The following is a 25,565-nucleotide window of genomic DNA, read 5'->3' as shown; positions in this document are numbered from 1 at the left end:
TTAATGGTGACGAGCGTATAGGACTGCCAGGAGCCTAATGTATGTTCTCTAGTAATGTAAGTTTCTTTGACCTTAAGAGAACCTTATAAGCCTATTTCAACTGAAGAACTAGTAATCTACTTTACCGACAAGTTATTTACTCTATCACCAGATGCACAATGACTGAAACTTAGAGCTCAAATTTAAAAAAAATAATGACATTAAATTGCTATTTCTATGTTTTGATTTTAAATGTGTAATGTCAAAGCAATTTTTGTATCGTTTTCATTATTCTTATATTATCTCGTATTCTTCCTATCGCTTCAATAAGTTGTCTCCGCGCATGTACTGGGCTTCTTCAACGGCCTCCATTCTTTGCAGGCCCAATCTCTCCTCACACAACCGCCCACTCGACATCTTTTAAGTCTGGCATCGTATTATTTGTCATTACGCCATTTTGCTTATTCTGTATTTAGAAAGAAGATAAGTATATCTCTAATAGCTAGTTGTCTTATTCCCCTGTTCATGATGATTCATTCCCATCTCTCTTGATTAGTCATTATAGCTCAGTGTTGATAAAGCACCTCTCTTATGTTTTTCTAATTTACCAAAAGCTCGTACAAGGTTTTATTTGTCGACTAAGCACCTCTCTTATGTTTTTCTAATTTACCAAAAGCTCGTACAAGGTTTTATTTGTCGACTAACCAGCAAACTTCTCAAAAATCTCATACAGCGAAAACCGGTTTTTCGTTGAATTAATGAATGGGCATTCATGAAATTATCAAATAAAACAAACGCTGGCAACTATTTTTTTGTGTTGTTTAATATTTTACTGTGTATGCAGAAGTAATCGAGTTAACTAGACAAGAAATATACGTAATCTGTAATTTAATACTTTGTTTGTTTCATGATTTATATATGTTTTAACTGTACGCTACATTATGTGTATCCAATTAACTTGTTGACCCCAGTATGTAAAAGTTAATTGATGTTTTAAGTTATCACTCGTTTCGAGTTAATAATCCATAATGTACAATGTTGATCTTATTAAAATTTGCGAAGATAATTTTGCTTATGTTGTATTAATTTTGTATTTTGTTATTGATTATTTAGCCAGTATTTGTCGTTGTTCTTATTTTAATATGCACTTACAATTTTTAGCTTATCACTCTTGAGTGGTATGATACCATGTACGGCCAAGTCCATATTTTTGGTTGAAATTCTTTTGCATGCGTTTGTACTTTATTATCTTCTCTTCATTAGACACTCTATTGAATGTTGTAAAAATTTATTAGCTTCCAGATATATGATTTTAATAAGGCTTAAATATACTCCCTTCCGAAGCTTTATTTACTTCATTTTGGTCTCTTGCAGCTTGTAGCTTGTTGTGATGTTAAGTCGGCCTTACCATCTTTGAAATACACCCCTGGTTTCATTATATTCTTTGCTTCTAGCTGTGATTATATTGTCATTTACAGATTATTTTGTGTTGTTGTTGTATCATATGAATTTGCTTGATGTTATAATAATTTGACCTTGATGTCTTATCTGGCTACTTTTTATTTATAAAATGCACTAACAACAAAAGCTTATCACTTCTCTACTTATTTCTGTTTTATTTCTATCTGCTTTATTTCTTTTGCAGATACTGTTGTTGATATTGCTGTCATGGTTGTTATCGCCTTACTCTCTTGTGTTGTTGTTTGCACTGTTGTCGTAACGCCTGTAATGTTTGATCGATGTTCTAATTGTTTTTTGATGTCTTCCGCAGGCCAACCGTCACGTGAACGACCTGTTTGAAGACCTGCGCGATGGGCTGAACCTCATGTCGCTGCTGGAGGTGCTTTCTGGCGAACACCTCGTGAGTATACCAATTTTATTTAATTTATTTTACGTTGAAACATTATTTTATAGAGATTATTCGCCGCTGTACCGTTGTGTATCGTTGATGTAGTCTTTCGCTTTACTGTAACTCTTAAACTCTTCGAAGGTACCCTCTACCTACTTAAAGAATGATACTTTCCGTGCTTCGTTAGATTTTTTTGGAAATATTCAGATCGGATCTGTTTCGATAGCTCTTGGAATATTTTTGGCCACGAGTTTCTTGTTTATGAAATATGGAAAGGGAACGTAATGGAACTATGAGAGGATGCCACCAGAATAATGAAAGTCCTACCTTTGGTCTTGGTATCCTCAATGTTTCCCTCTCTCTGCCAGCACGACTTATTGCACTTAACCCGGAATTGCAACCTAACAACCTGTTATCAGTGGCGCTGCAGAAATGGTACTGAAGGTACGTCCCGTCTCCTGGTGACAAGGTTATAGGACGGGAAGGTAGGGAGTAAATTATTGGAGAAAACAATCGGCCCGAACAGGATGTTTTTTAAATAGACCTGCAAAACTCCATATATTTTCCACCATGTTATGCCATATTTTTAACTATTTGAACATACATTTTTGTTAATCTCCTAAAAAATAGGTTATCCTTTATGCATAGATTTCATTGGATCTATGCAGACTTTATCCATTTATGTAATATTGTGGTTATTCCGAATCGTCAACTCGAGGCTTGGTTCATCCGTGTACGGGAATCCCACGAAATGTGAAAATATTCTTCCGTAGTACTTTCGAGTGCCCTTCTTTAGTGATTTACAACAATTTCAAACGTATGTATGAAGATAATTTATTATTTTTGACACTTTGTACAGGATTTCCACAAAAATTTCCTATTATTTTCTTCATACATTCGTAGAAAAAATCGCTTTTATAAATATTTATAATTATTTCAATTTAGTAGTAAACATTTTCAAGGTTTCAGCGTTTTATCTGATACCGCCTATCGTTCAGCTAATATAATTATCTTCTTTATGCATCGAAAATTTCATAAGATTAATGTTCAATAATAAAAATGTCAGGTGATAAATAACTGAATACTTATTTCAAGTCATAAACAATTTTGGGTAGGATTACATAAATTCTCATTATGGACAAGAAAAAAACAACAAACCTACATTTTATCTAAATTTATTTTCTTCACGGTCATTCAGATAACATGTCCTTGAAACTTACCTTTCTACGAATGTCCATAAACTATATGGGACAATGTTTTATTATGTAGTTAAATCTTAGATTTCCAAATTTGGTTATTTTTAAACACATTTTTGTATCTACAAACCTTCATAAAAAATGATACAACAGAACTGTTGCTGTTTCGCTTTTGTTGATTTTTAATAAATATGGAGGATGAAAAAAATATGGAAAGTGCAAGTAAACTATAATTTTTATGGTTTTCGAAAAGTAATCGTATCTCACGACATGGTTTTCTGCAAAATGGTATGCCTATTTTTCAAAAGAGACATATTTTTTTTTTGTTTTGACACGTCATTCGATTCCTCCACATTTAATCGACTTTTTTAATTTTGTTCCATCTGGCATGTCTGCTCTGAGTCTGAATACGGCATCGGTGGACTCATTGTGACCATACACAATGCTGTGTTTTCTCTACCGATATTTCAATGCAACGCTCTCCGAAAAACTAGCGTCATTGGTCCTTTCGTCATTGCTATACAGCCGGGAGAGCGCCAAAATGTGCCCAATATTAATAGCACTGGAACAGGACCCTCGTCAGTTTCCTCCCTCCTACAAGATGGATAGTTTCATAGAATATATGGATAGGATAGGTTCATTCCTTCCTATCCTTCAAAAGACCCTCTCCATGTCATCTCACATCCATAGATGAGGAAGGTTTCTATGGTAGGGTAGTTAATAAAAGTCAATAAAGCTCTTCTTTTTTTAATTCTAATCCATTATGCCATCTCCCAAGTTCCACTTCACTATAGCCCGGTCCCTTTAATGAAGTTCTCCGGGTTTTCCATTTGGATATTTGGCATTGTCTCCTGATACAACACGGTATTCAACTTCCCTCGTATTTTCTTTCCAAGAACCTTCTTCACCGATGGTGGGATATTGCTAATCTATGTTTCCAAGTGAAGATATTCTCGAATTCTCATCCGTTTTATTCTCCACAGCCGCGCGAAAAGGGGCGAATGCGCTTCCACATGCTTCAGAACGTTCAGATGACCCTCAGCTTCCTCCACTTCAAGAAGATCAAGGTGGTGAACATTCGGGCCGAGGACATAGTTGACGGAAATCCTAAGCTGACCCTAGGGCTGATTTGGACCATCATCTTGCACTTCCAGGTAAGTCGCTTTATTATGTCTTTTGTCGTCACTATTTAAAAAAAAATTGTCTTTCACCGATGATTGCATAAATTCTGACGGGGTTTCAGCTTTTCCTAAATAGTGTTTTAGCTTTTAAATATTGAAGGCAATGTTTGACTCGATCAATTGAGTAATTACAATACCTTTTAGCATGTCAATATTAAAGACGAAGTATTTATGTTTTTTCAATACTAGATCTATTGCGCAACTTTCATTCCATGTAAAATATAAACACATGTTAAACGTAAGCGTTGGAGTTAAATAAAGGGACAGGATTAATGAAAACGCATTTTATGTTCTTCGCTACTGAAATAGCATCTAATCGGCCCAAAATTGGCCCTTTTATGACAAAGTTTTACCCCTTGGTTTCACAGAACACAATACCAACACTAATAGGGGTCCAATAATTACGTTTCCTTAACGTATTTAAAGAGTTTATTATATTCTTATCTCAATCATCTTTTTCGGGTTTCCCGTTGATTAATTGTGTGTTTATTATTCCTTTGGAAATTGCGAACACATTTCCAGTATCAAATTTGAATAGTTAACCATCTTTCCCACAAGTTCTATTCAATTATTTAGTAATGGGAGTGTAACATATTTTGTTTCGCGTCTTCATAAAGCGTTATATCAATCTTCTCTCCTATCTACATAGTCTAATCTATTTGTACACGTGAATTTGCGAAATCGAGAAGTTAACCATACTTATGTACCTACCTACCATATTTCAACTTTGATAGCTCTGTGAATTTATGATACAAATATCTACGAAACCATAAAATAGTGTGTATCCTAACAGAATATGGAGCAAATGACAAGTTTAGCAATAATATTTCACGGCGTATGATCAATACTATCCTATACCGGCTGCGCCAATGTTATTTAAGTGTTTATAAGAGGTAGGTACATTAATAACTCTTCTCTTGATCTTAAGTTTAATGATAACACGATATAAGGAAATAATTAATCTGGTAATTTCTGTAAAATCTAATCCTACTATAAGTACACACTTCCTTTCTTTGTAATTAAGATCTTACTAAAAATATATCTTGTGCTGCCGTTAATCGAAATTTTACTCTTCTGGGTGTTTGGGTATTTTCTTACGAAGATATTTATGTCATACGACCATCGACGTAACGTTGATGCATACGACTTAATAACGTGTCTAGAATTAATCCATAATTCACGTATTAGTGTACTTCATAGTCCAGTTGCTTGATGAGCAGTCTTAACACAGAGAATGTAGCTCTATCTACACTAGCCATATTCCTTTTCAAAAGTCCTCTGGCGTCAAGCTTTTGACTTTTGACATAAGCTCAAATGTATTTAATTTTCGCAGTTGTCGATTTTTTGCAGCTCAAATTTTTTGCAGTCTCACTCTAACGATAAGTAAATGATTTAGCGAATTTTTAATCCAACAAACACATTTTTATTTTATTCACGAGACTGTTTGATAGCTCCCGTAAGCACATAGGTCCAGTAGTTTTTGTTCGGGCATTCCAACCCACAAAAACGCGTCCATCAATTGTCTCGCCCAGTACGATATAAATATCAAAACGAAATATAAAAAACCGAAACAAATCCTACGAAAAGTTTAAATATCCCCCTAACTGCAGCCATGTACCATTGCAAATAATTTTTCACAAAAACCAAATCAAATTCATGATGAAAGAGAAAGGGGCCTTTTTGGCCCGGAGCTCTGTATGCCACTATATCAAAAAGTCATAGATAGGTCCAGTATGATCCCCCTCATGCATTTTTCCATTGACTCTGACTAGTCCAGTCCATAAAAGAGTTCACTGGGATTGTCAATGATTATTATTTGACTCTGTCTCCTGTTTCCCCAAAATGGCATTCATTTTCCCTGATTCCGTCTTTCCAGGAACCTTTTTTGCATGAAGATGCGACAATGGTTCCATCGTGTGTCTATTAATAGTATCTTTTTTATTTAACAGTGCAATTTCTTCTCACGGCCTTGGCCGCGCCTCGCAGCTAAATAAATTGCCATCAAAGTGGATAAACACAAACTCGTTGTGACGATTCGGCCACGTTTGTTACCTCATTTGGAATGTAAATAAAGGACTTCAAATAATGGCATTCGCTATTTTGGTCATTTCCCGGTGACTCAATGATAATTGACAATATTCGTAATGCACTGAAGTGTCCATTGTTACCTAAGTATTTCAAGACCATTCACTTCACACGATTTTTGAATACAATTACGTCACCACGATTCTTATTTTTAATATTTTTTAGTAATAATAATACTTTGCCAATTTTCTGCTTATTTCTTTGTTTTAATAATTTAAGAATACTTAGCCTTGTTTTTGCGGTCAGCATACTGGCGCTAAAGCTAGAAAGTAGTTGCAGAGCTAAAATACAACACCTATCACTGAACTAATTTAAAAGTTTAGTTTAAAATTGTTTCAATAGAATGATATATTTTGTAATATTATCAGATAATCCATCTATGTTTTTTTTGCAATACTCATCATCATCTCATTTCAAAGGTTTCATTCTACACAATTTTTTTTTTGTTAAATATTATTTTTTGTTTGACTATTATGGCATTGAGCCGTGTTGCGTTCCCTTCTCTTCTTGAGCTTACGTTTCGGGCAACATTGAAGTGTCCATCTTCAGGGCAGATGTGGTCCTTTTCATTTTATAACGGGAAAACAAAACAGGAGATACCATATTTTTTGTTGCACAATTTTTTTTTTGATATTTTTCAATCACTATCTTCGTTCCGCCTGTTCCGTTTTCTTCAGTGCAGTTTATTATAAAAATTACAGGTTTGATCTCTCTTTATTATGACGTTTATAGCTTCCTTGACAAGTTGTTATTTATTTATTTTAAAGCCTTCAATCAATCCGATTCACACAGGAAACTGGTTTTAGGAATCATTCGGCGAATCTGAAGCGTCCAAAGATATGACATCAATTCTAACAGCTCGTAAATCAGTAGGCTTCCCGTCTATATTCTATATTGCTTTATTACTGTGCCTTTAACGTTGTGTCCTGACTTTTTTTTATGTTTCATCTCAGACACAACCTAATGCGTCTTCGTTGGGTCCGATTCCAATTAGTGAAGGTTAGATCTATCAGTGTTTCTTGGACCCCCGAATACAATTTGATTGCTTGCATCCAGGATTTATTTTGACCTTCATCTCCTCCCACATTCATCCCGAGTCTTTGTAGAAACACTATTTTATTTTATTTGTTCTGGCCGGTCCTTTAATACTTAATTCAAAGAACACATGCGATCGTTTAAAAACAAAAAAATACGGTTACAATTTGCCAGACATCTCCTGGATAAAATCACTCATTCAGTGATAATAATAATCCAACTCCGTTTTGTATACAAAGTAAAGGCCGTAAACTCAATCTTTTAGAGCAATTGGCAATTATTTAAAATTACAATAATCATAAAGCTAGTTTGATAAATGAACACAAAAATATAATTCGCTTGCCACTCCAAATATGTTAGACCCGAGCTCAATTATTATAGAACACAAAAATTGAAGAATTGTGTATTAATAACGCAGGGAAAAACAAACCCCTGAGTCATCCATAATAATAACTTGGAAATAAATACCTTACTTTAACGACCTTTAGTCAAATTAAAACAATACGATACGTGGGGAATTAATAACCATTAATAATTTCCTATATTTTACTTGGAAATCAAGAGTAAATCAATAGGTAATAAAAATAAATTATTTTACAAGCAATAATTATTCGCCTGAAACACTCATCCACATTGAAAAATCTCCTGATAAAAGATACATGACGCCAACGGGACTTGAACACGTGTCCTTTCGATTTCTGGTCGACAGCTCTGACCACTGAGCTATGGCGGCTTAGCTCTTATCCGCGAAATAGTATATATTGAATTATTTCGCGGATAAGAGATAAGCCGCCATAGCTCAGTGGTCAGAGCTGTCGACCGGAAATCGAAGGGACACGGGTTCGAGTCCCGTTGGCGTCATGTATCTTTTATCAGGAGATTTTTCAATGTGGATGAGTGTTTCAGGCGAATAATTATTGCTTTTAAAATAATTCTTACCCTTTGTGCTATGCATAAAAAAATCTTGTCTTAAACATTAGTTTACCAAAAAATAATAATTAATAAAAATAAAAGCAATTTATTTTTCATTTTATGTATCTTTAAGTAGATTATCTATAATCTTTATATTTTTGCATATCGTCTGTAAGTGGTTTCATCACAGTTTGATAATGCCTTCAGAAGGCGAAAACGTGTACCTGCGTAATAATAATTAAACAGCAGGACTTGTTCATAAATAAACTGTTTTTTTAAAGTTGAAAAATAATAATAGAAAAAAATTAAAGTTGAAATAGAGTTCTATAAATTAAACATGATAACAATAAATGTTTATATTTAATAATCTGAAATGAATTTATTATTTACCTGCTGTACCCCGCCACGCGTTGCTTTGGTTCAGTCTGTCTGTGCATATGGCGTTGTTTAAATTTTTTTAACTGACACAGGTGACATCTATATTATATAGGTATATAAAAACACACCTGTATTCGAATGCAACGTTGGGTCAATTTTTTTCAATTATATAATATAATAATTTCTCAAATTTTTCTTCTTATAATTCTCTAACTTCTCCATCCTCTTCTTGCAACCCAAACTAGCTATACAGCATTTTTCTTATTTCTCTATTTTATATCATAGTAATGTATAGATTCTATGTCCGCAAACTGTAAAATTCACCCGCCATAACACAGGGTCATCCCTAGCATGGAGGGTGAAATATCACAAAAAACCACATGTACTCTGTAAATCGTGTATCAATAAAATAAAATAAATAAATAAAAATATATATAGTCTGCCACAGACCGCCTTCTTTGTAGGCCGCATTTTATATAGACCTCATTTTATGTAGACCGCCTTTTATCTGTTTTCGTATATTTTATGCATTTGATATACATAGAATACATGCGCAAGTCACATCCATCGTTGATATTGTTTTGACGTTTCATTTGATATTCAGAGACTTAAGATTTTGAACAAACGAACATTTTTTATTTATATAGATAGAAGATTGTTTCTCATATTTTAATGGAAAAAAAACACATGGTTATATGACCGAATTTTTTAATTGAATTCAGATACTATTAATTTGAAGCCCTGATGAATTCCGAACCAAATTTAAACCCAGTTAAAACTTATTAACAACCTCACCCATCAAGATTCACATTTGTCCAAATATTTTTTTATGGCCTGTTAGAATTTCGCGTTGTTGTAACAAATATTTATTGTCAGTCCACTAGACTAGAGGACTATCTGCCAGCAATGTTTTTGCGGACAAAACAACTTAAAGCCTATCCTCTCCAACCGAAATTACCTTCACAATCTGCCAATGGCGTGTTTGGCTTGCGTTATTTGCACAAATTAAAAGCCGCGTGCCAACGAAACCTGCCTAGCTGTGCACACTGTAATGACCTCTGTTACAACTCTACACACAGTCTGGGAAGAGTATTTGAATAATGTCTTCTCGTTTTCAGCAATTGAAGAAAGGTCAGAATCAATTAGACACGCTAAAACGAAATCCAACATTTGTTTCGTTGAATTCAAATCGGTTATCAATTAGCAGCTGCCAGAATAATTGAAGGTTTAAAGATGCTCTCAAGGTCGCTGTATTTTTTTATCAATTTTTGAACGAGATTAGATTTAAACTTGTTTTTCATCATTTTCCGATTAATAATCAATCATGATTTTTTTAACCAATTTTAAGGAATGTAAAATTATATTAGATTTTGATTAGTGAAATCATTGCGACTTCATTATATTCTCTCATTTAGCTGGAACCTCAATAGTAGTTACCTACATAATGGTTCGGCGATAACTCCTCAAAATGACAATTCAACACACCTATAAAAAGTGTTATGAAGTTATGAAAAGTTATGAAACATAAACTAGGTTACATATTCTGAAAATCAATTTTTACGGTTTGAACTTTAATAATAGTATTATATTATCATGAAATCTCTTATCTCTCGATCCAAATCTTTAGAATGATGCTCTTAGTGACCTTTGACCGCTATTGTTCATACTGTTAACATTCCTAATGCGTCACTTATCTTCTAAGTGATTCAAACGTTACAATGCGAAATATGTTCTGAAAGTTCCTTTAAGAACTAGCACTAACGAAATCTTCACCAATCTTAACATCATGTCTATTAAACAACTATATTCTAAAACTATACTCATTTACATTCATAAACACAAAACACGAGAAATAACAACAAACACGTACAATAGAAACACTAGATCTCATGATCAAAAACTTATCCAACAAATAATTACAAATACAACTTTTGGGCAAAAAAGCTTCTTATATCACAGTATTAAACTCTACAACAAAATACCACTCACACTCAAAAACCTCAACACTTTAACATTTAAATCTGAAATAAAAAGCTGGATACTTAACATAGGAAGATCTGAAATAGAAAATTTACTGAAATCAAACACAGACTAAAACAGAATCAACTGAACTATACCAAAAAACAGTACCTTACTTATTTTAAAATTACTTAAAAAATATATATATACTACATTATACTTTGTTGTAATATTAATTTCTTATAATTAAATTATAATATGTAAATGACATCCTCAGCACGGGAGATCCCAGTGAGGATATCATTATGTCTATGTGTTAATAAGAAAAGAAGACAATAAATCATTATTATTATTATTATTATTATTATTTGGTTTTCAAGCCTTTCATATTATCATATGATAAAAAAATTGGCATTCTTTGTTGGTCCTTGCAAATGCTCTTTGAGTCACTTAGTTTGTAGAACAATCAATAACCCCTCTGATTGGGTTTCACCTTGGTGATAGATAATTGGTTCTTTTGTTCTTTACATGTTTCATTTTTAGATATTTACTATTTATTATTATTTTAATATTATCTTCTTCTTCATTGATTAATTGATTGATAGGTAAAAAAAAGTTTTATTTTATTTTATATTCATTTATATATAAATTACAAACAATGCAAAACAAAATGAACCTTTGTCTGTCCAACTGGGAAGGATTCCCGTTTCAAGACAGCCAAATTGTTTATTTAGTACATAATATTCTTATGTTTCTATAAAATAGTGTTTTTTAGTTCTTTTAAGTTATATTTATTATTATTTCATGCATGATTCATACTTGCATACTTATTTTTCTATAAAATAGTATTTTTTAGTTCTTTTATGTTATTTTTATTATTATTTCATCTATGATTCATACTTGCATACTTATGTTTCTATAAAATAGTATTTTTTAGTTCTCTTATGTTATTTTTATTATTATTTGATGTATAACTACCACAACACGGGCATTAGCCTAGTATAGTTGTCAAAAAAATGACAAAAAATGTAACATGTAAACATCTATTAAATAATGAATTTAAAAAAAAAAAATGGAATGGCGATGCTGTCAGAACAAATTTTGAGAACATTGTTAATTGCATTCGAAGTGACAGGATGGTTTCTTTATCCTTGAAAGAATCGCAAAGATGTAATTTATTACCAGGGTCAATTTGGATAACATTAGTAATTGCATTCAGAACGGATGAATGGTTTCTTTCGGGACATCACAAGTCTGAGATTCTTTCCAGGGCATTTTGGACAACATTTACAATTGTATAGTTAGAATTTCCACATTTATAAATCAGTATAAGACATATGAATCCATAGTACTATATTTTTAGAATTTCTTAGGTGATAAAAATTACACACTACTAGACCAGAATATATGCCGTATGACATATGAATTTCCAATTTAAAAATTTTGAATCTTTATTTATTAAATGGCTAGACATTATTGTACAGTAATCGAAATAAAACCGCGCAAAAGATTCGCAAATATAAATTTAAATAATAACAACAATGAAGATCAAGTATTAGGAACAAATAACCAGTTGTTCCTGGATATTCATTAACACTTATAAGTCAATCGGATATGTTTATCCGAGACACTATCTAGGTTGCAAACCAATTATTAGAACTTTGTAAACAAGGTAGCTGCCAAATAAGAGTATATGGGAAAAATTAGTTGCAATATGGTATTGTTCTGAATTTGAAATATGATGTTTAATAACTAGATCCCAACGGTTGAATGGTTAAGACGCTGTCCCGGTAAGATTAGATCCTGGATTTGTTTGGATTTGTTAGTATTATCGTCTTCTTCGATGATATTTACTAGTTTAATTACCAACTTGAGGTTTAATTTAAAAATAATTTACCTGTCAATGGCCGATAGTTCACGTGTGAATATTATTTATTACGAACGAAATTTGCAAAAATATTTTACTATGCAATTTTATCACTTATGCTTTGAAAACTGTGAGGACAACATCAGATTTGCTTGAGGTGATAACACTTTCGATTCCGCTTTTTATTCCATGGGTAGTCTCGCTGAGGGTATCTGAGGTTGCTTTATGCCCTTTGACGATTTGTCTTTCATAGTTTCATAGCTCATGATGAAAAGGTCTTAAGGCGATGCCATACGCAGCAATGCAAAATCATGTGTTTTTGGTTTTAAAATTTGGTCGCCTAGAAATGTTTCAGATGCTTTAATTAAATACTGCGAGTAGAATACGTCTTGGCCTTAAAATAATCGAGTATTTTTTAGATAAGTCTTTTTATAAGCCCAGAAAAAACAATGTAAAGGCCTATGAAAACTGCTTTAAAGTTCAAAATCTCCTACTTACGAACCCATTTTTGGTTATAATTTTATTGTATACTGTGGCAAATTAAGTTATTTATAAAATGATCGAAAAAAAATTGAATATTTATGCCTGAACATCCACAAAATAAAATAAAAGGCACTTTTTGGCCATGTTTTTTTCTTGTATAAATCAAAACAGGCGGATGGTATTAATCGGGAATTTAAACCTTATCGCCATCTACTTAAGGGTTGTTATTTGTATGTAAGTTAAAATAAGTTGCAACAGAGTTAACCTTTCGGGAGTTTTTGCTGCTTTAGAAACAGACTTTCTGCTTTATAGATATGATGAATTGTAAAAAATTGCTTTTAAATGCTTACTGCTTTGTGGCCGACAAGTACGTCGACCTATTAAAACCGGGCAAAGAAACTGTGCAAATTAGATTTGTATTTTATTTGCCAAATGATATGATTTAAAATGCATTCAATTAGAATTTCATTCAATCAACCTTGATTACAACCATTTGATAGTATTTAATTAGGTTTTTTTAAAATAATTTTCTCACAGCATAATTCTTGTTTGTTCGGATCAACGCTTTACTTGTTCTTTTTTTGTTTAACTGATAACTCCTTCCCAATATACCACTCAGCATCGCAAACCCTCAGCCAAAGCCCAGAATTGAAAGAACAGATTGTGCAACACCATGTAGGTATGCCTCCAGAAGAAAAATAAGCATCATTAGTGCCTATAATGGCTCCGTATTGTGTCACTCGCCTCGGGTACTCATTACGCTCTATGTAGGTTTTCCATCATTAAAACAATTCTCAGATGCGTGCAGTATAGATCTTAGAACGGTGTGTTGCAGAACTGCTTTGAAATTGGTTGAATATAACGTTAATCCTACCAAAAGCCGAAAATTTGATAGTAAAATTTCATTATTTCTTGCCATAATTTGATTGACTTAAAAAATACTACGTAACTAAAAAAAATTACCACCCTTTACAGAAATAAATATTTAAGTTATTGTCGGCGTTCCACAAGGACCTGTTTTTGTGTCTGTATTATTCGATGTACTTTTTGTCGATTAAAATTGTTACATTTTCACTTGCCATCATTAAATTACCTAAAATGCTTTAAACCAAACTTCTTTGTTATATTCTCGGAAAGGAATGATCAAAATCAGTGGCTTAGTTGGCATCGCGTCTGGGTCCCACCCAGGCGTCGTGAATTAAACTCCTCAGCTAAGACCTTCATGACGACACAAGCAACATTTTCCGCTTACTGTGGTGTATTAGAAATTTTAGAAATATTGTCAGTTTATTCGTAACCCGGGAAAGTTTCTCTTTCTTTAAAAAAATAATATTTTTGAATTGGCGATTGATTTGATTAGTTCCAAAATACGCAACGGTTGGCGTTACTCAAGGACCTGTCTTTGGGTCTTTTTTGTTTTTGCGTAAAAATAATTTACTTCATAGTTAAGTTGTATTTTCTGATTTTCAAACTTGTGTCCTGTCGAAAGAAAGAATTTTCTGTTACTAATAGACACTTAAAAAATCTAGTATTTTGCTTAACGTAACGTCGGTCACAAACGCGACCAGTCCTCCTGGGTTCTTCCGCCATTGGCAGACACCGTTTTCTAATGCTTTATTTATATTCTTGTACTTGACGTGGGTCGCGTCCATATTTAGGATTTTAATTGCATGTGTTTTAGAATTTTTATGCAACGTTTTGTGGTTCAATTTATTACCTAACGCCTATTGTGGCGAAGAGTTATGTGAAGACATCAACGCATCTGCTTTTAAAATGAACAAACCTCGTGTTCAAACCTAATAGGAATGCTCATCACTCTTTTACGGACCTTCACGATCTTGTTGAATACCTTCATGCAAGGTACTTATTAATTAGTACGGTAGATATATTATATTGATCTGGTCTGATTAGTATTTTAACAGAGATTGGATTGCTTCTTCCCAAGAGGAGTTACTGATAAATAAGTCAGACCAGTGCTAATTAACGGGATAATTCAAATTCTTACGACGAATCAGTACCAATTTAAAAAAATTATATAAAATAAAAATATTTTTTTATTAAAATACTGTATTACTAATAGCTACTCTATCACCTGTCTTTCTTTTCATGACACTTAAATTTGAAGCAAATTTGAGTTAATTTAACCAGATTTCACGCAGGACTAACGCTCAGCGCAGACAACCCTAATAAGTGTGTTTGATGATAGGTAGCAACTTGTTTCAATTCTTCTCACAATCAGTTCCCATTTTTAAAATGACACCATTTAAAGCGTATTCGAGTTCCAGAGTTCATTCAATAAGAGTTAGGCAGGACAAACGCACAAGTTATTATTTTTGATGATTGCACATGGAATTTAATTGATTTTATATTTAATGAAGGGAATTTGGCATTTTCTTAGTGGTTTAACAAAATTGTATGTGTTTGATTGCTTTTAATTGACACTTCTCATTTTATTAAGGATTACAATATTACCGTTGCAGGTAAAATAGTATCAAAATGCACAAAGTAAATGACAAAAAAATCGTCATTTATCAAACCCTATTTTACCTGTACTATCTTACTATGTTTTGACGGCTTACATTTTCGGTACTATTCGATATTTTCCAATCATTCAAAAAAGTTCTGTCCTCAGCACGCTCTAATAATTAATATGATACATTCGCAAATAACATGAAATTTCGTTGTAGGAGACAACAGACAACCTCATTGGGTTTTTGCCGCTAATCATGATAGAACAGGTCGGGGTCGACCATTGCATTGTCTGCCTCCACTTTGACTTGAAGACTGATTGATCGTAATGATCACGTCCCATAGCTGAGAGAGAGATTAACGAAGAAAAATCATTCATTAATAATTCGCTCGCTGATTTCTTTGGGTCGGAATAACGTCATCAGTTGCAGTCCTTGTATGGACAAGTTGTTCTTTTCTTCTCGGAAGTGTGCCCGGTGACGTCACATATGACGACACCTGGATCCATAGACTCGTAATGTAACCGAATGATTGATGGTTGATGAAAGTCGAAAGAACATGATTATTAATGATTGTGTCATGGATGAATTTGGTCATCAAGCCAAGCGATTCCGTGTCCTGACGTTATTAGTAATGCTCGTTTATATTAAAACAATGATGGCCCATCAAATCAATCAAATTATAATTTTTTATGCGAATTTTACACAGGGCTTTTAATGCGAAGTTTCGTTCAGTAAAAATCGTTCCCTTTATTTACCTCGTAATAAATTATTTCAGCTATCGATTATCGTTTAAGGCGATGCACTACGTCGTGTAATATTTTAAATTGAGCCGTTATCAATAACAACCCTTACGTAGATGGCGATAAGATTTAAATTCCCGCCTAACACCATCCGCCGGTTTTGATTTATGCAAGAAAAAAACATGGCCAAAAAGTGCTTTTATTTTATTTTGTGGATGTTCAGGCATGAATATTTAATTTTTTTTCGATCATTTTATAGATAACTTAATTTTCCACATTATACAATAAAATCATAACCGAAAATGGGTTCGTAAGTAGGAGATTTTGAACTTTAAAGCAGTTTTCATAGGCTTTTTACATTATTTTTTTCTGGGCTTATGAAAAGACTTATCTAAAAAACACTCGATTATTTCAAAGGCCAAGATGTATTCTACTCGAAGTATTTAATTAAAGCATCTGAAACATTTCTAGGCGACCAAATTTTCAAACCTAAAACACATGATTTTGCATTACTACGTATGGCATCGCCTTAAATTTGAATACTGCTCAAGAGATCTTACCACCCGGAGCCAGTGATAGTCTTGTGCGGTTGTTATACCTGCGTGTTGTGAGGCTGAAGGCAGTGGGGAAGGAAATGGGGAAGAGGAAGTTCTGGAAGCACCTAGCTATTCATAACTGGACACTAAACACGGCTAAATTAAGTTCGAGAAAATTTTAATGGTGATTTTTCACCAGGCGCTACAATGTTGAAAGTAAAACTGTGCCAAGTACCTACATAGGATAGCTTTACACTACAAAACAAGGTAGAAATATATTATTTTTATTTTAATGTAAAACTGTGCTACGTGGCTGTCGTTTAAGACTAATTTACATTTATAATAATAATAACATGGCATTTATATAGTGCAGTTTAGTGTCATTTCACTTCAAGTGCGCTTAACTACTCGTATAACAAACTTTAAAAAATGGTAATTCAGTATTAGTGGTTCTTAAAATTATTCCTACAGTGTGCCTTACCCAATACAAATCTAATATTATAACACTAAATACACTGTTTATACAAAGTGATGACAAAACTTAGAATAACAATAACAGCAGGACAGGACAAAACAAGAATATTAAAACTAAAAAATAATATAAAACAGGAGGCAGTTTGTGCTCAGAAATGAGAATTTTCTGAGCAGACACTTTAAAAAGGTACAATAAGGAGACAACCGAAACCAAACAATTTCCGGTAGTTTTAGAATATGGCTTATTATAAAATATTGAAAAGAAATTAAAATTTATGAATGGTAAGATTTTTTTAAATAATTTTGTTATAAAGCTCGTTTAAATTCAGCCAAATTCTGGAGATTAGTAAGAGCTGAGGGAAGTCTATTTCAGATGAGAGGGCCTGTTACACTAAAAGAACGATCATAGTAAACGGCTCAATTTGACCTAGAAAGTTCGATTAGACGATTACTAACATCTAGATCTGCTGACCTTAGAGTAAGCTGTCTATTGCTTAAGTTTTGTCGAATACATGGTTTCGATATATAGGCTGGCGCCATTCCTTGCAATGCTTTGAAGGTCATTAAGCAGATCTTTTTCGTTCAACCCGAAAAGAATTTGTTTTATAGATATTTCGAGTATGAGGAAAGATTGATACTATCCTACTGAACCAGCAAATGAAAAAAAAAAACAACAAAATGTCGTTTAGTACAATTTTACACTTTGTTTCCTGAGGTATGCGAGCGAGTTGAATTTACAGTACAACAGTGAAATATCGCATTATTTAGTCGAGTTGGAGTCAAAAGTATGGCATGTCTTGTAAATTCAAGTTTTTTCCAGATACGCCCGAATACTTTGAATATATTAATATGTCAAACATTTCCAACACCTTGTTTATTTTGTTTGTCGTCGATGACGCAATGTTTTCGAGTCTTCTGCGTTTGCTGTTCTCCTTATGGTTGGGTCTTCAGACAGTGATGTCACCTACCAACCAACCAACCAACCGACTAACCGACCGACCGACCGACCGACCGACCGACCGACCGACCACATGTATCGATGTACATCCATTTTACCACCTATCCCGAGAACTGACGATTAAGGGTATACTTAAAAGAATTCCTAATCTCCTCTTTCATAGATGGCGCTAATTTAATTATTTTAGCAAAAACACTTATCAAACAGTTATCTTTAAAATATTAAGATGGATTATTTGTTTCCATCCGTACATACACACAATATGAATAAATAGTTTTGTCCTGATACAAACTCAATTCTTTCAAGAAAGGCATATAAATACAATATTGGATTGAATCCCGATACATTATTGTATTTGTATACCTTTCTCGAAAATATTGAGTTTGTGTACGGACAAAACTATTTATTCATATTCGTATTGCGTATTTACAGGCGCAAATAAATAATTCATCTTAATATTTTTAAACATAACTTGCAGAAGTGTTTTTTTTCCTAAAATAATTAAATTAGCGCCATCTATGAAAGAGCAGATTGTAAATTCTTTTATGTATCCCCTTAACGGAGTTAAAGGTATCTATAACGTTCATAGATGTATTATTAAAAAAAAAATATATATATATATATTTTAATAATGCCATGTTTGGTTACTAGATCTGTTTAGCCAGGTACTTGCCCATCTTATTTTTCCCTTCCCAATTACCTTAAGCCTCCCATTGGGGATGCTATACTCCCTTTAGCTTAAGAGGAAGCTACAAGCCAAAAATGTTTATATTATTGGTATACCTTATATTGTAGGTAATAGCCATTAAAATCGCTTGACAAACGGAGTCTAGAAACGTTCGGTTTCAAGCACAAAACTGGTTTTTATTTATTTTGTAAATAATTTTATAAGAATGCAAAAAAGTTAATCAAGTGAAACTGTCACAGATAATCTTAGCTATAATACTGTATTATAAGTTGTTTACTTTACGCGTTTATACATTTCTATTGAAAAATATATTTTTTAGTAGTTTACATTTATATTTTTTATTAAGTTATTTCTTTTTTTTTAAATTTGTTTTATACTCAAGCGAAGCGATAGGAAAACCTTCAATTTATCTATAGCATTTTGGTATTCATCAATTCGTTATAAAGATTAATCAAAATAGTGATATACATTTTTAAAATAAATTTTCATTAAATTCGAATACCGATCAATCGACATCGATGACCGCCGCGGATTCCTATATTATCGACAATCACCACGGCTTATAAAATGATGTAACCCCCTCAGGGGTTATTTTAATCTTCGGCTCTCAGCAGCACAGTAAAGCCTCTCGTCGCCGCGGTAACGGTAAATTGAGGTATAGATTCTAATATTATTACGAGCCAGGTACCAGGGGACCACGAGATCGTAACTGACTACCAAAGTACCAGATGTATGAATTATTATGGTCCGTATACATTTTCGAACCTAAACGCGAACCGATCCACGAATTACGGGAAAGTAACGAAGCATCTGCAAGCGGCGTTTGGCGCCATTTGCGATTGCTTCGTTCCTTTCCCATGAATTGAGGTTCAGCTCGGCAGTTCGGCTCGCGTATGTATACGAAGCATTAGATTGTGTGGTGGCCATTTCCGGTAATGACGCATTGTCATGTCTGTAACCGGATTTGTGACTAACGTCTTGCTAACTGTTAATTCTTGGACTTTTCTTTCTATTTTATCTATTTTTATTCTTCTTTAGTTCTTATTCTTATATTTACTTCTTCTATTCTATTCTCTTAAATACAGTTTACATAATAAGTACCAGTTGTACAAAACATGTTGATAATCACTATCTGTGTGGGTTAGTAGTAGTGTTTGTGAACATCTCACTAGGAGAACCTATGCTGAGTTGTTCCCATGTTTTATATTAAGTATTATAATGCTGTCATAAGTAAAAACACAGCCTCATCCTTGAGATTCTCAAGGAGGATATTGTTGTGTTGTATAAACATTAGGTTAGTAGCAGTTAAAGTACATCAAAGTATTACATAGACACAATGTAGTAACGATTTCGTGTAAGGAAAAGGATACTAAAGTGTACTTAACGATGCAGTTAATTATTTAATACAAGTACGTCAATACTCCCAACTCCAAAACGTAAAAAACAATGGAGCAATTAAACTATAAATAACTTGAAGTAAATTTTTTTAATTCATGACCAGAAATTATCCGAAATATAAATAACAAAAACAATTAATTCAAGATAAAAAACACTGAAAATATTTACTGAATATTTTTGAATAAACATAAAAAAATAACTAAATGACGCATCCCCCACACACACAAACCTAGCTTTATTATGTTGGTATATTTTATGTACAAAATTAGGTGAAATATATATTATATCTTCTGTAAATTATGTAGCACTGTTTTTTTTAATAGACATTAAAAACGTTAGTAAATAATTATAGAATAATAATCTAATTAGTAGAACTAAAAACATAATATACCTACATGTTAATTAAATTGTGTTTAGTTTGGTTTGAGGTGTATAGGTTTGAAAAAATTATGTACTTTTCATTTTTATCAATCTTTTTTTTAGTTTGTTTATTGGTGAATTATCAGCAGGTTGTTTCAAAGTAGGTGCACAGAGAAAAATGAGTATTGCTAATGTGTTAATTGTATCTTCAAATTATTTGTAATCCGATTGAAACGGGATTGCAGCCCTTTAACAAATGAATTAACAGGTTTCCTGATAAAATTTTAGTAAATTTCAAATGTATTATTGAATATACTGTCGGAACACGCGTTAAAATACGTGTCCCGACATCGTGCACGGTAAAAAATAAGTATTGGTGATTAGTTAAAAATCGCTTAAAATTATTAATAATCCGGGATTCCAGGACGTTTCCTAATAAACTTTTAGTTAATTCCTAATCAATATATTACACGTGTTCATGAACCTGCATTTGCCTTGATAATATATAGTGACGAAATGATTTTTTTAATTCCGATATCGTTACAATACATTCCTCTTACTAAAAGTTTAACAGGAAACCTATCAATTAATTCGTTAAGAGTCTGCAATCCCGTTTTTAACCAGATTGCGAATAAATTAGCAATACTATTTTTTTGTCGTGTGATATTATATTCGTAGTTTACTAGAAGTTTATCAGGAAACCTGTTAATTCATTCGTTAAATGCCTGAAATCCTATTTTTAACCGGATTACCAATTTACCATACTAATTTTTCTCCATATAGCATGCAGTTATACAATTTAAGGCGAAGCTTAGTGCCAAATCACTATTTTGATTAATCTTTATAACGAATTGGTGTACATTACGAATACCAAAAAATATGCTTTAGATAAATTGAAGGTTTTCCTATCGTTTCGCTTGAGTAGAATACAAATAAAAAAATAAATTACAAAATTAAATAAAAACCGGTTTTGTGCTTGAAATCGAACGTCTCTAGACTCCGTTTGTCAAGCGATTTTAATGCATATTACCGACAATATAAGGTTTACCAAGAATATACACATTTTTGGCTTGTAGCTTCCTTTTAATGGCATTTAAAGTTATTCACTGTCTACTTTTTGTCCAATATGGATGTAGGTAATAAGTTATTACAATACACCTCGGAGTTCTCCAAATTAATTGCATACCCCTTCGTTTCCGTCAGACTACAGTCGTAAACATTATATTTCTAGTGAAGGTATTAAGTATTTATTATATTGGTTTGTTAACAATAGATCGTAATTTTAATAACCGCAAATTAAATCAAACGAAACTCGCTGAATATAATAAATTATTATTGCTAAAGCAGTGATAGTAATATACGTACACGGTGTCCGGAAACATGCAGTACAGTGAGTTCAACCGGGAGACTGGTGACATCGCATAGAGGTCCCAAAAAGGTCTATTTTTATGTGATCATTTTAATAAACATATATTAATTGCGCCTTTTTTAATATTTTTCGGCAACTAAAGCATTAAATATGTTTTGGAGACAAGTCTTCGCCTTTTTGGAAACATATTTTAATAGACTTTTTTTTCAAATTGGACACAAAAAATTTCATCTTCGGCCTAGATTTACTAGAATAAGAAACCTAAAATCAAAGAATTATAAAAATTGCGTTCTTTACAATAAAAATAAGTCATGTCAGGCTTTACTGTAAATAAATATAATTCTATGACTTTAAATTGATATTATGACATTTAAGACAGAATTATTAATATAGATAAATTAATCATAATATTTGTAATATTATAAGTCACGAAATGACAAGCTAGAATAATATTCGAAAAAAAAATTTCCTTCATAATTTTGAAGCATTTTTTAAGGTTAAAAATATCGTAAACTCGAGTTAAATACGGTAAGTCCTAACCGTCTAGGGCCAGTGAGACTATGGCATACCCAATTGGGGAATGTTGTGAGGCTGAAAGTAGTGGGGAGGGGAAGGAGTCGGAGAAGACGAAGTTTGGGGGAGTTCCTAGCTTTTCAGATCTGGTTACCAATCACGGCTAAAGCCATTTCGCTGCTAAAATGTTTCAATTCTGAATGGTAGCCTTATACCAGGGCGATACTGAGAGTATACTGAGAGTATCCCGCTTTTACACCTGTATCCATGTACTACATCACAAACCAAAAACTGCGACTGCGAAAAAATTGAACATTCGGATAATATTAAGTATCTTGGTTTAACAGTGGATTGCAAACTAAAATGGGAACTTCACATAATTTCACTTGCAATGAGAATCCGGAAACAAATATACATTTTTAAAACGATTAGAAACATTATGTCACTTAAACTACTAAAAAATGTCTACTTTTCCCTTTGTCAAAGCATTTTAATTTATGGTATATCGGCATGGGGTGGTGCCGCAGACACATACATCAAGCTACTTAATACAGCTCATAAAGCACTTATTAGAACTATGTTCAAAAAACCATATCTTTATCCCACTGAAAATCTTTTAATTAAAAATAAAATACTTGATATCAGGAAGCTATTCATAAAAAAAATTATCCATACAAATTGCATAAAATCGTCACCTTCACACATATCTCACTCCCAGAACACTAGAGCTAAATCTAACAATCATTTACAAGTGCCAATAATTAAATCCACTCTTGCTAAAAAACATGAATCTTACCTCGCACCTTCCATATTCAATATTTTCTTAAAAGAAACACAACATACAACTCAAATCAACAGAAAATGTACATATAAATACTTTAATACGTGGCTAATGAACAAAAAAAGAAATTGCATTAACAAGTTACTTTCAAACATTCCGTGCTAATTTTTATATGGCATATTAAAAAAAAAAAAAAAGAACTTTCACACCAAAAAATGTTCAATTATTTGATTATTTGATTCACACTAAAAAAAAAAAAATAAAAAAAAAAAATAAAAAAAATAAAAAATTAAAAAAGTTCAATTACTGTTACATATGTATGTAATAATTTATATTTAGATTATTTTATCTAGGTAATCTTTTATTTTTTAATTACGTTTCTTTTTCCTGTATTTTGTATTTTTATTTATTTACTTTGTATTTTTATTCACTTTTATTATTATTGATATATGTAATGGTAGATACTGCTACCCGGATCAGAACAGATATTGTCTAGTGAGTCGGGTAGCGCACATAATTTGTAAACAAATATTGATGTCAATAAACACCCGGGTTACCGGCAAATTTAAAAAAAAAAAAATATTCCACTCCGGAAGGTGCCGCAAATATGATATAACTAACTAACTAACCATCATGCCATTTCCCCGCAGGGGTAGTCAGAGAGGACGGACCGCCAAACAACTCGGTTTGAGCACACACTCCTTGCTTCATTTACATTCACACATCGTCTCATACACACTCTTCTATTAATATGACTCTATACATGGCCCTTCTCAAGTATCTGATTAATTGGATCGTGCCATGTCTTCCTCGGACTTCTGCTACCATTCTCATTATTTGTGCTATAATTTTTTTAATATGAATAAATTTTAAAATAACACAAATTCATAAAACAAAATTTTCTTGCGCACGCCGGGATTTGAACGTGCAACCTTATCCCTCGACCACGGAGGCCGTCAACTACCTGCGAATTCGCTGCTATTTCGCCGGATAGGGCACAAATGTCAAAAAACCGCTATGGATTTCGCGGCACTTTATGCTACGTATAAATACGCAAGCCGAACTGCCGAACTGAACCTCAACTTATGGGAAAAGAAAATGAAACACAAAATGGACACAAAAATGATCATAATATTATTATTCGAGTGAGGCGCCAGAACAATGCCCCACAGCCCACAACAAAGCCGTGTTCACCGACGTAGCCTTTTGTGGCGTATGTTCATGCTAATGAGCCCGATTGGTTATAGACTGTCTCCTATCGCAGACATGGCGAACCTTATGTCTTTAATTTCTTCAAAAAATCATCATCTTCTATTTGGGTCGGGAAGTCGGAGACTTCGTTTGAGATGCGCCTCCACGCGTCCTCGTCCGGCATCTCTTCTTAAGAAGTACTCTTCTTCTCTCTTTTTAGTTGCATAATAAGGAATAAGTAAATTAAATTTGTAAGAAAGGAATATTGTTATATCTCTGCCTTTACTTGCAGATTTCCGTGTTGGGAACTCTTTGATTAAGTAAAAGGTTCTTTACAATAATTAAGTTTATTTACGTTACAATAAATAAGTCTGGATTTAGCTACACTGTTCATTACCCGAGGGTTGGTAATTCTCTGTTTCTAGAAGCTTGTTGTCTGGCAATAATATCCCACAGGCAATTGCTACACTCTAGCGACATCTGTCGGACTCTTGAGTAAGCTGTATGACTGGTGCCATCTATCGCTTGAAAACCCAACTTATTACCAAACATCACAATTCAAAAATTTATACAAAACAAAAGTCTATATCAAACGAAAAATTTACAAAACAAAACATTTATCAATACATTTATAGCCATAGAGAGAGGTTGTAGATATAAATCAAATCATAATAGAAATATAAACAATAGAGACGTAACACATCAGAGAAATATTCTTTTATGGACCTCTTGTATTTGGTAAGTTCGCAACTGAAAATATCAACCTTGGATAATACGCTTTTGCAATTATTGCATTTGCTGTTCAGGCAAGAATTCTGCTTAGAGTTCGTTTTGCATTGATCCACCCTGAACAGGACAGAAGAGCGTGTTGAACGAGCAGGTACATTGAATTGAATCTTATTCAGCAACTCTGGGCATTGAATATTATTGTTAACTACGTTTTACAGGAATAGTGCATCCTTATGATGCCTCCGTACACTCAGTGTTGCTTTATGTTAAAACTTAAATAAGAAGTCGTAGATATACTGTAAATGTATTATTTACCTGTCGTAAACAATTGAATAAAAGAAAATGTCTTGGTCCGCGTGACGCTACAAAATGTTCACGTGTCTTAGATTCATCTCTGAGCCATATCGGCATTGACGATTCCTATAAATAAATA

At 32.9% G+C, this 25,565-nt stretch overlaps 1 protein-coding gene across 10 annotated transcripts in view; it reads left to right on the top strand.

Annotated features, from left to right (window-relative positions):
* The window catches only part of shot (dystonin-like protein short stop), a 644,554-nt gene that overhangs the window by 343,033 nt on the left and 275,956 nt on the right, over positions 1-25,565 (top strand). For all 10 annotated transcript variants that reach the window (XM_089648723.1, XM_089648721.1, XM_089648709.1 and 7 more), the window contains 2 exons: positions 1,751-1,840; positions 4,008-4,178. In XM_089648723.1, the coding sequence (XP_089504849.1) occupies positions 1,751-1,840; positions 4,008-4,178 (261 nt within the window). The remainder of the gene's footprint in view (positions 1-1,750; positions 1,841-4,007; positions 4,179-25,565) is intronic.

The sequence above is a fragment of the Hesperophylax consimilis genome, chromosome 28 (genome assembly GCF_061612785.1).
Source record: "Hesperophylax consimilis isolate HC1 chromosome 28, BYU_Hcon_1.0, whole genome shotgun sequence".
NCBI classification, from domain to species: Eukaryota; Metazoa; Arthropoda; class Insecta; order Trichoptera; family Limnephilidae; genus Hesperophylax; species Hesperophylax consimilis.
The sequence above is the reverse complement of the archived record's forward strand: the minus strand, read 5'-3'. Positions and strand labels throughout refer to the sequence as shown.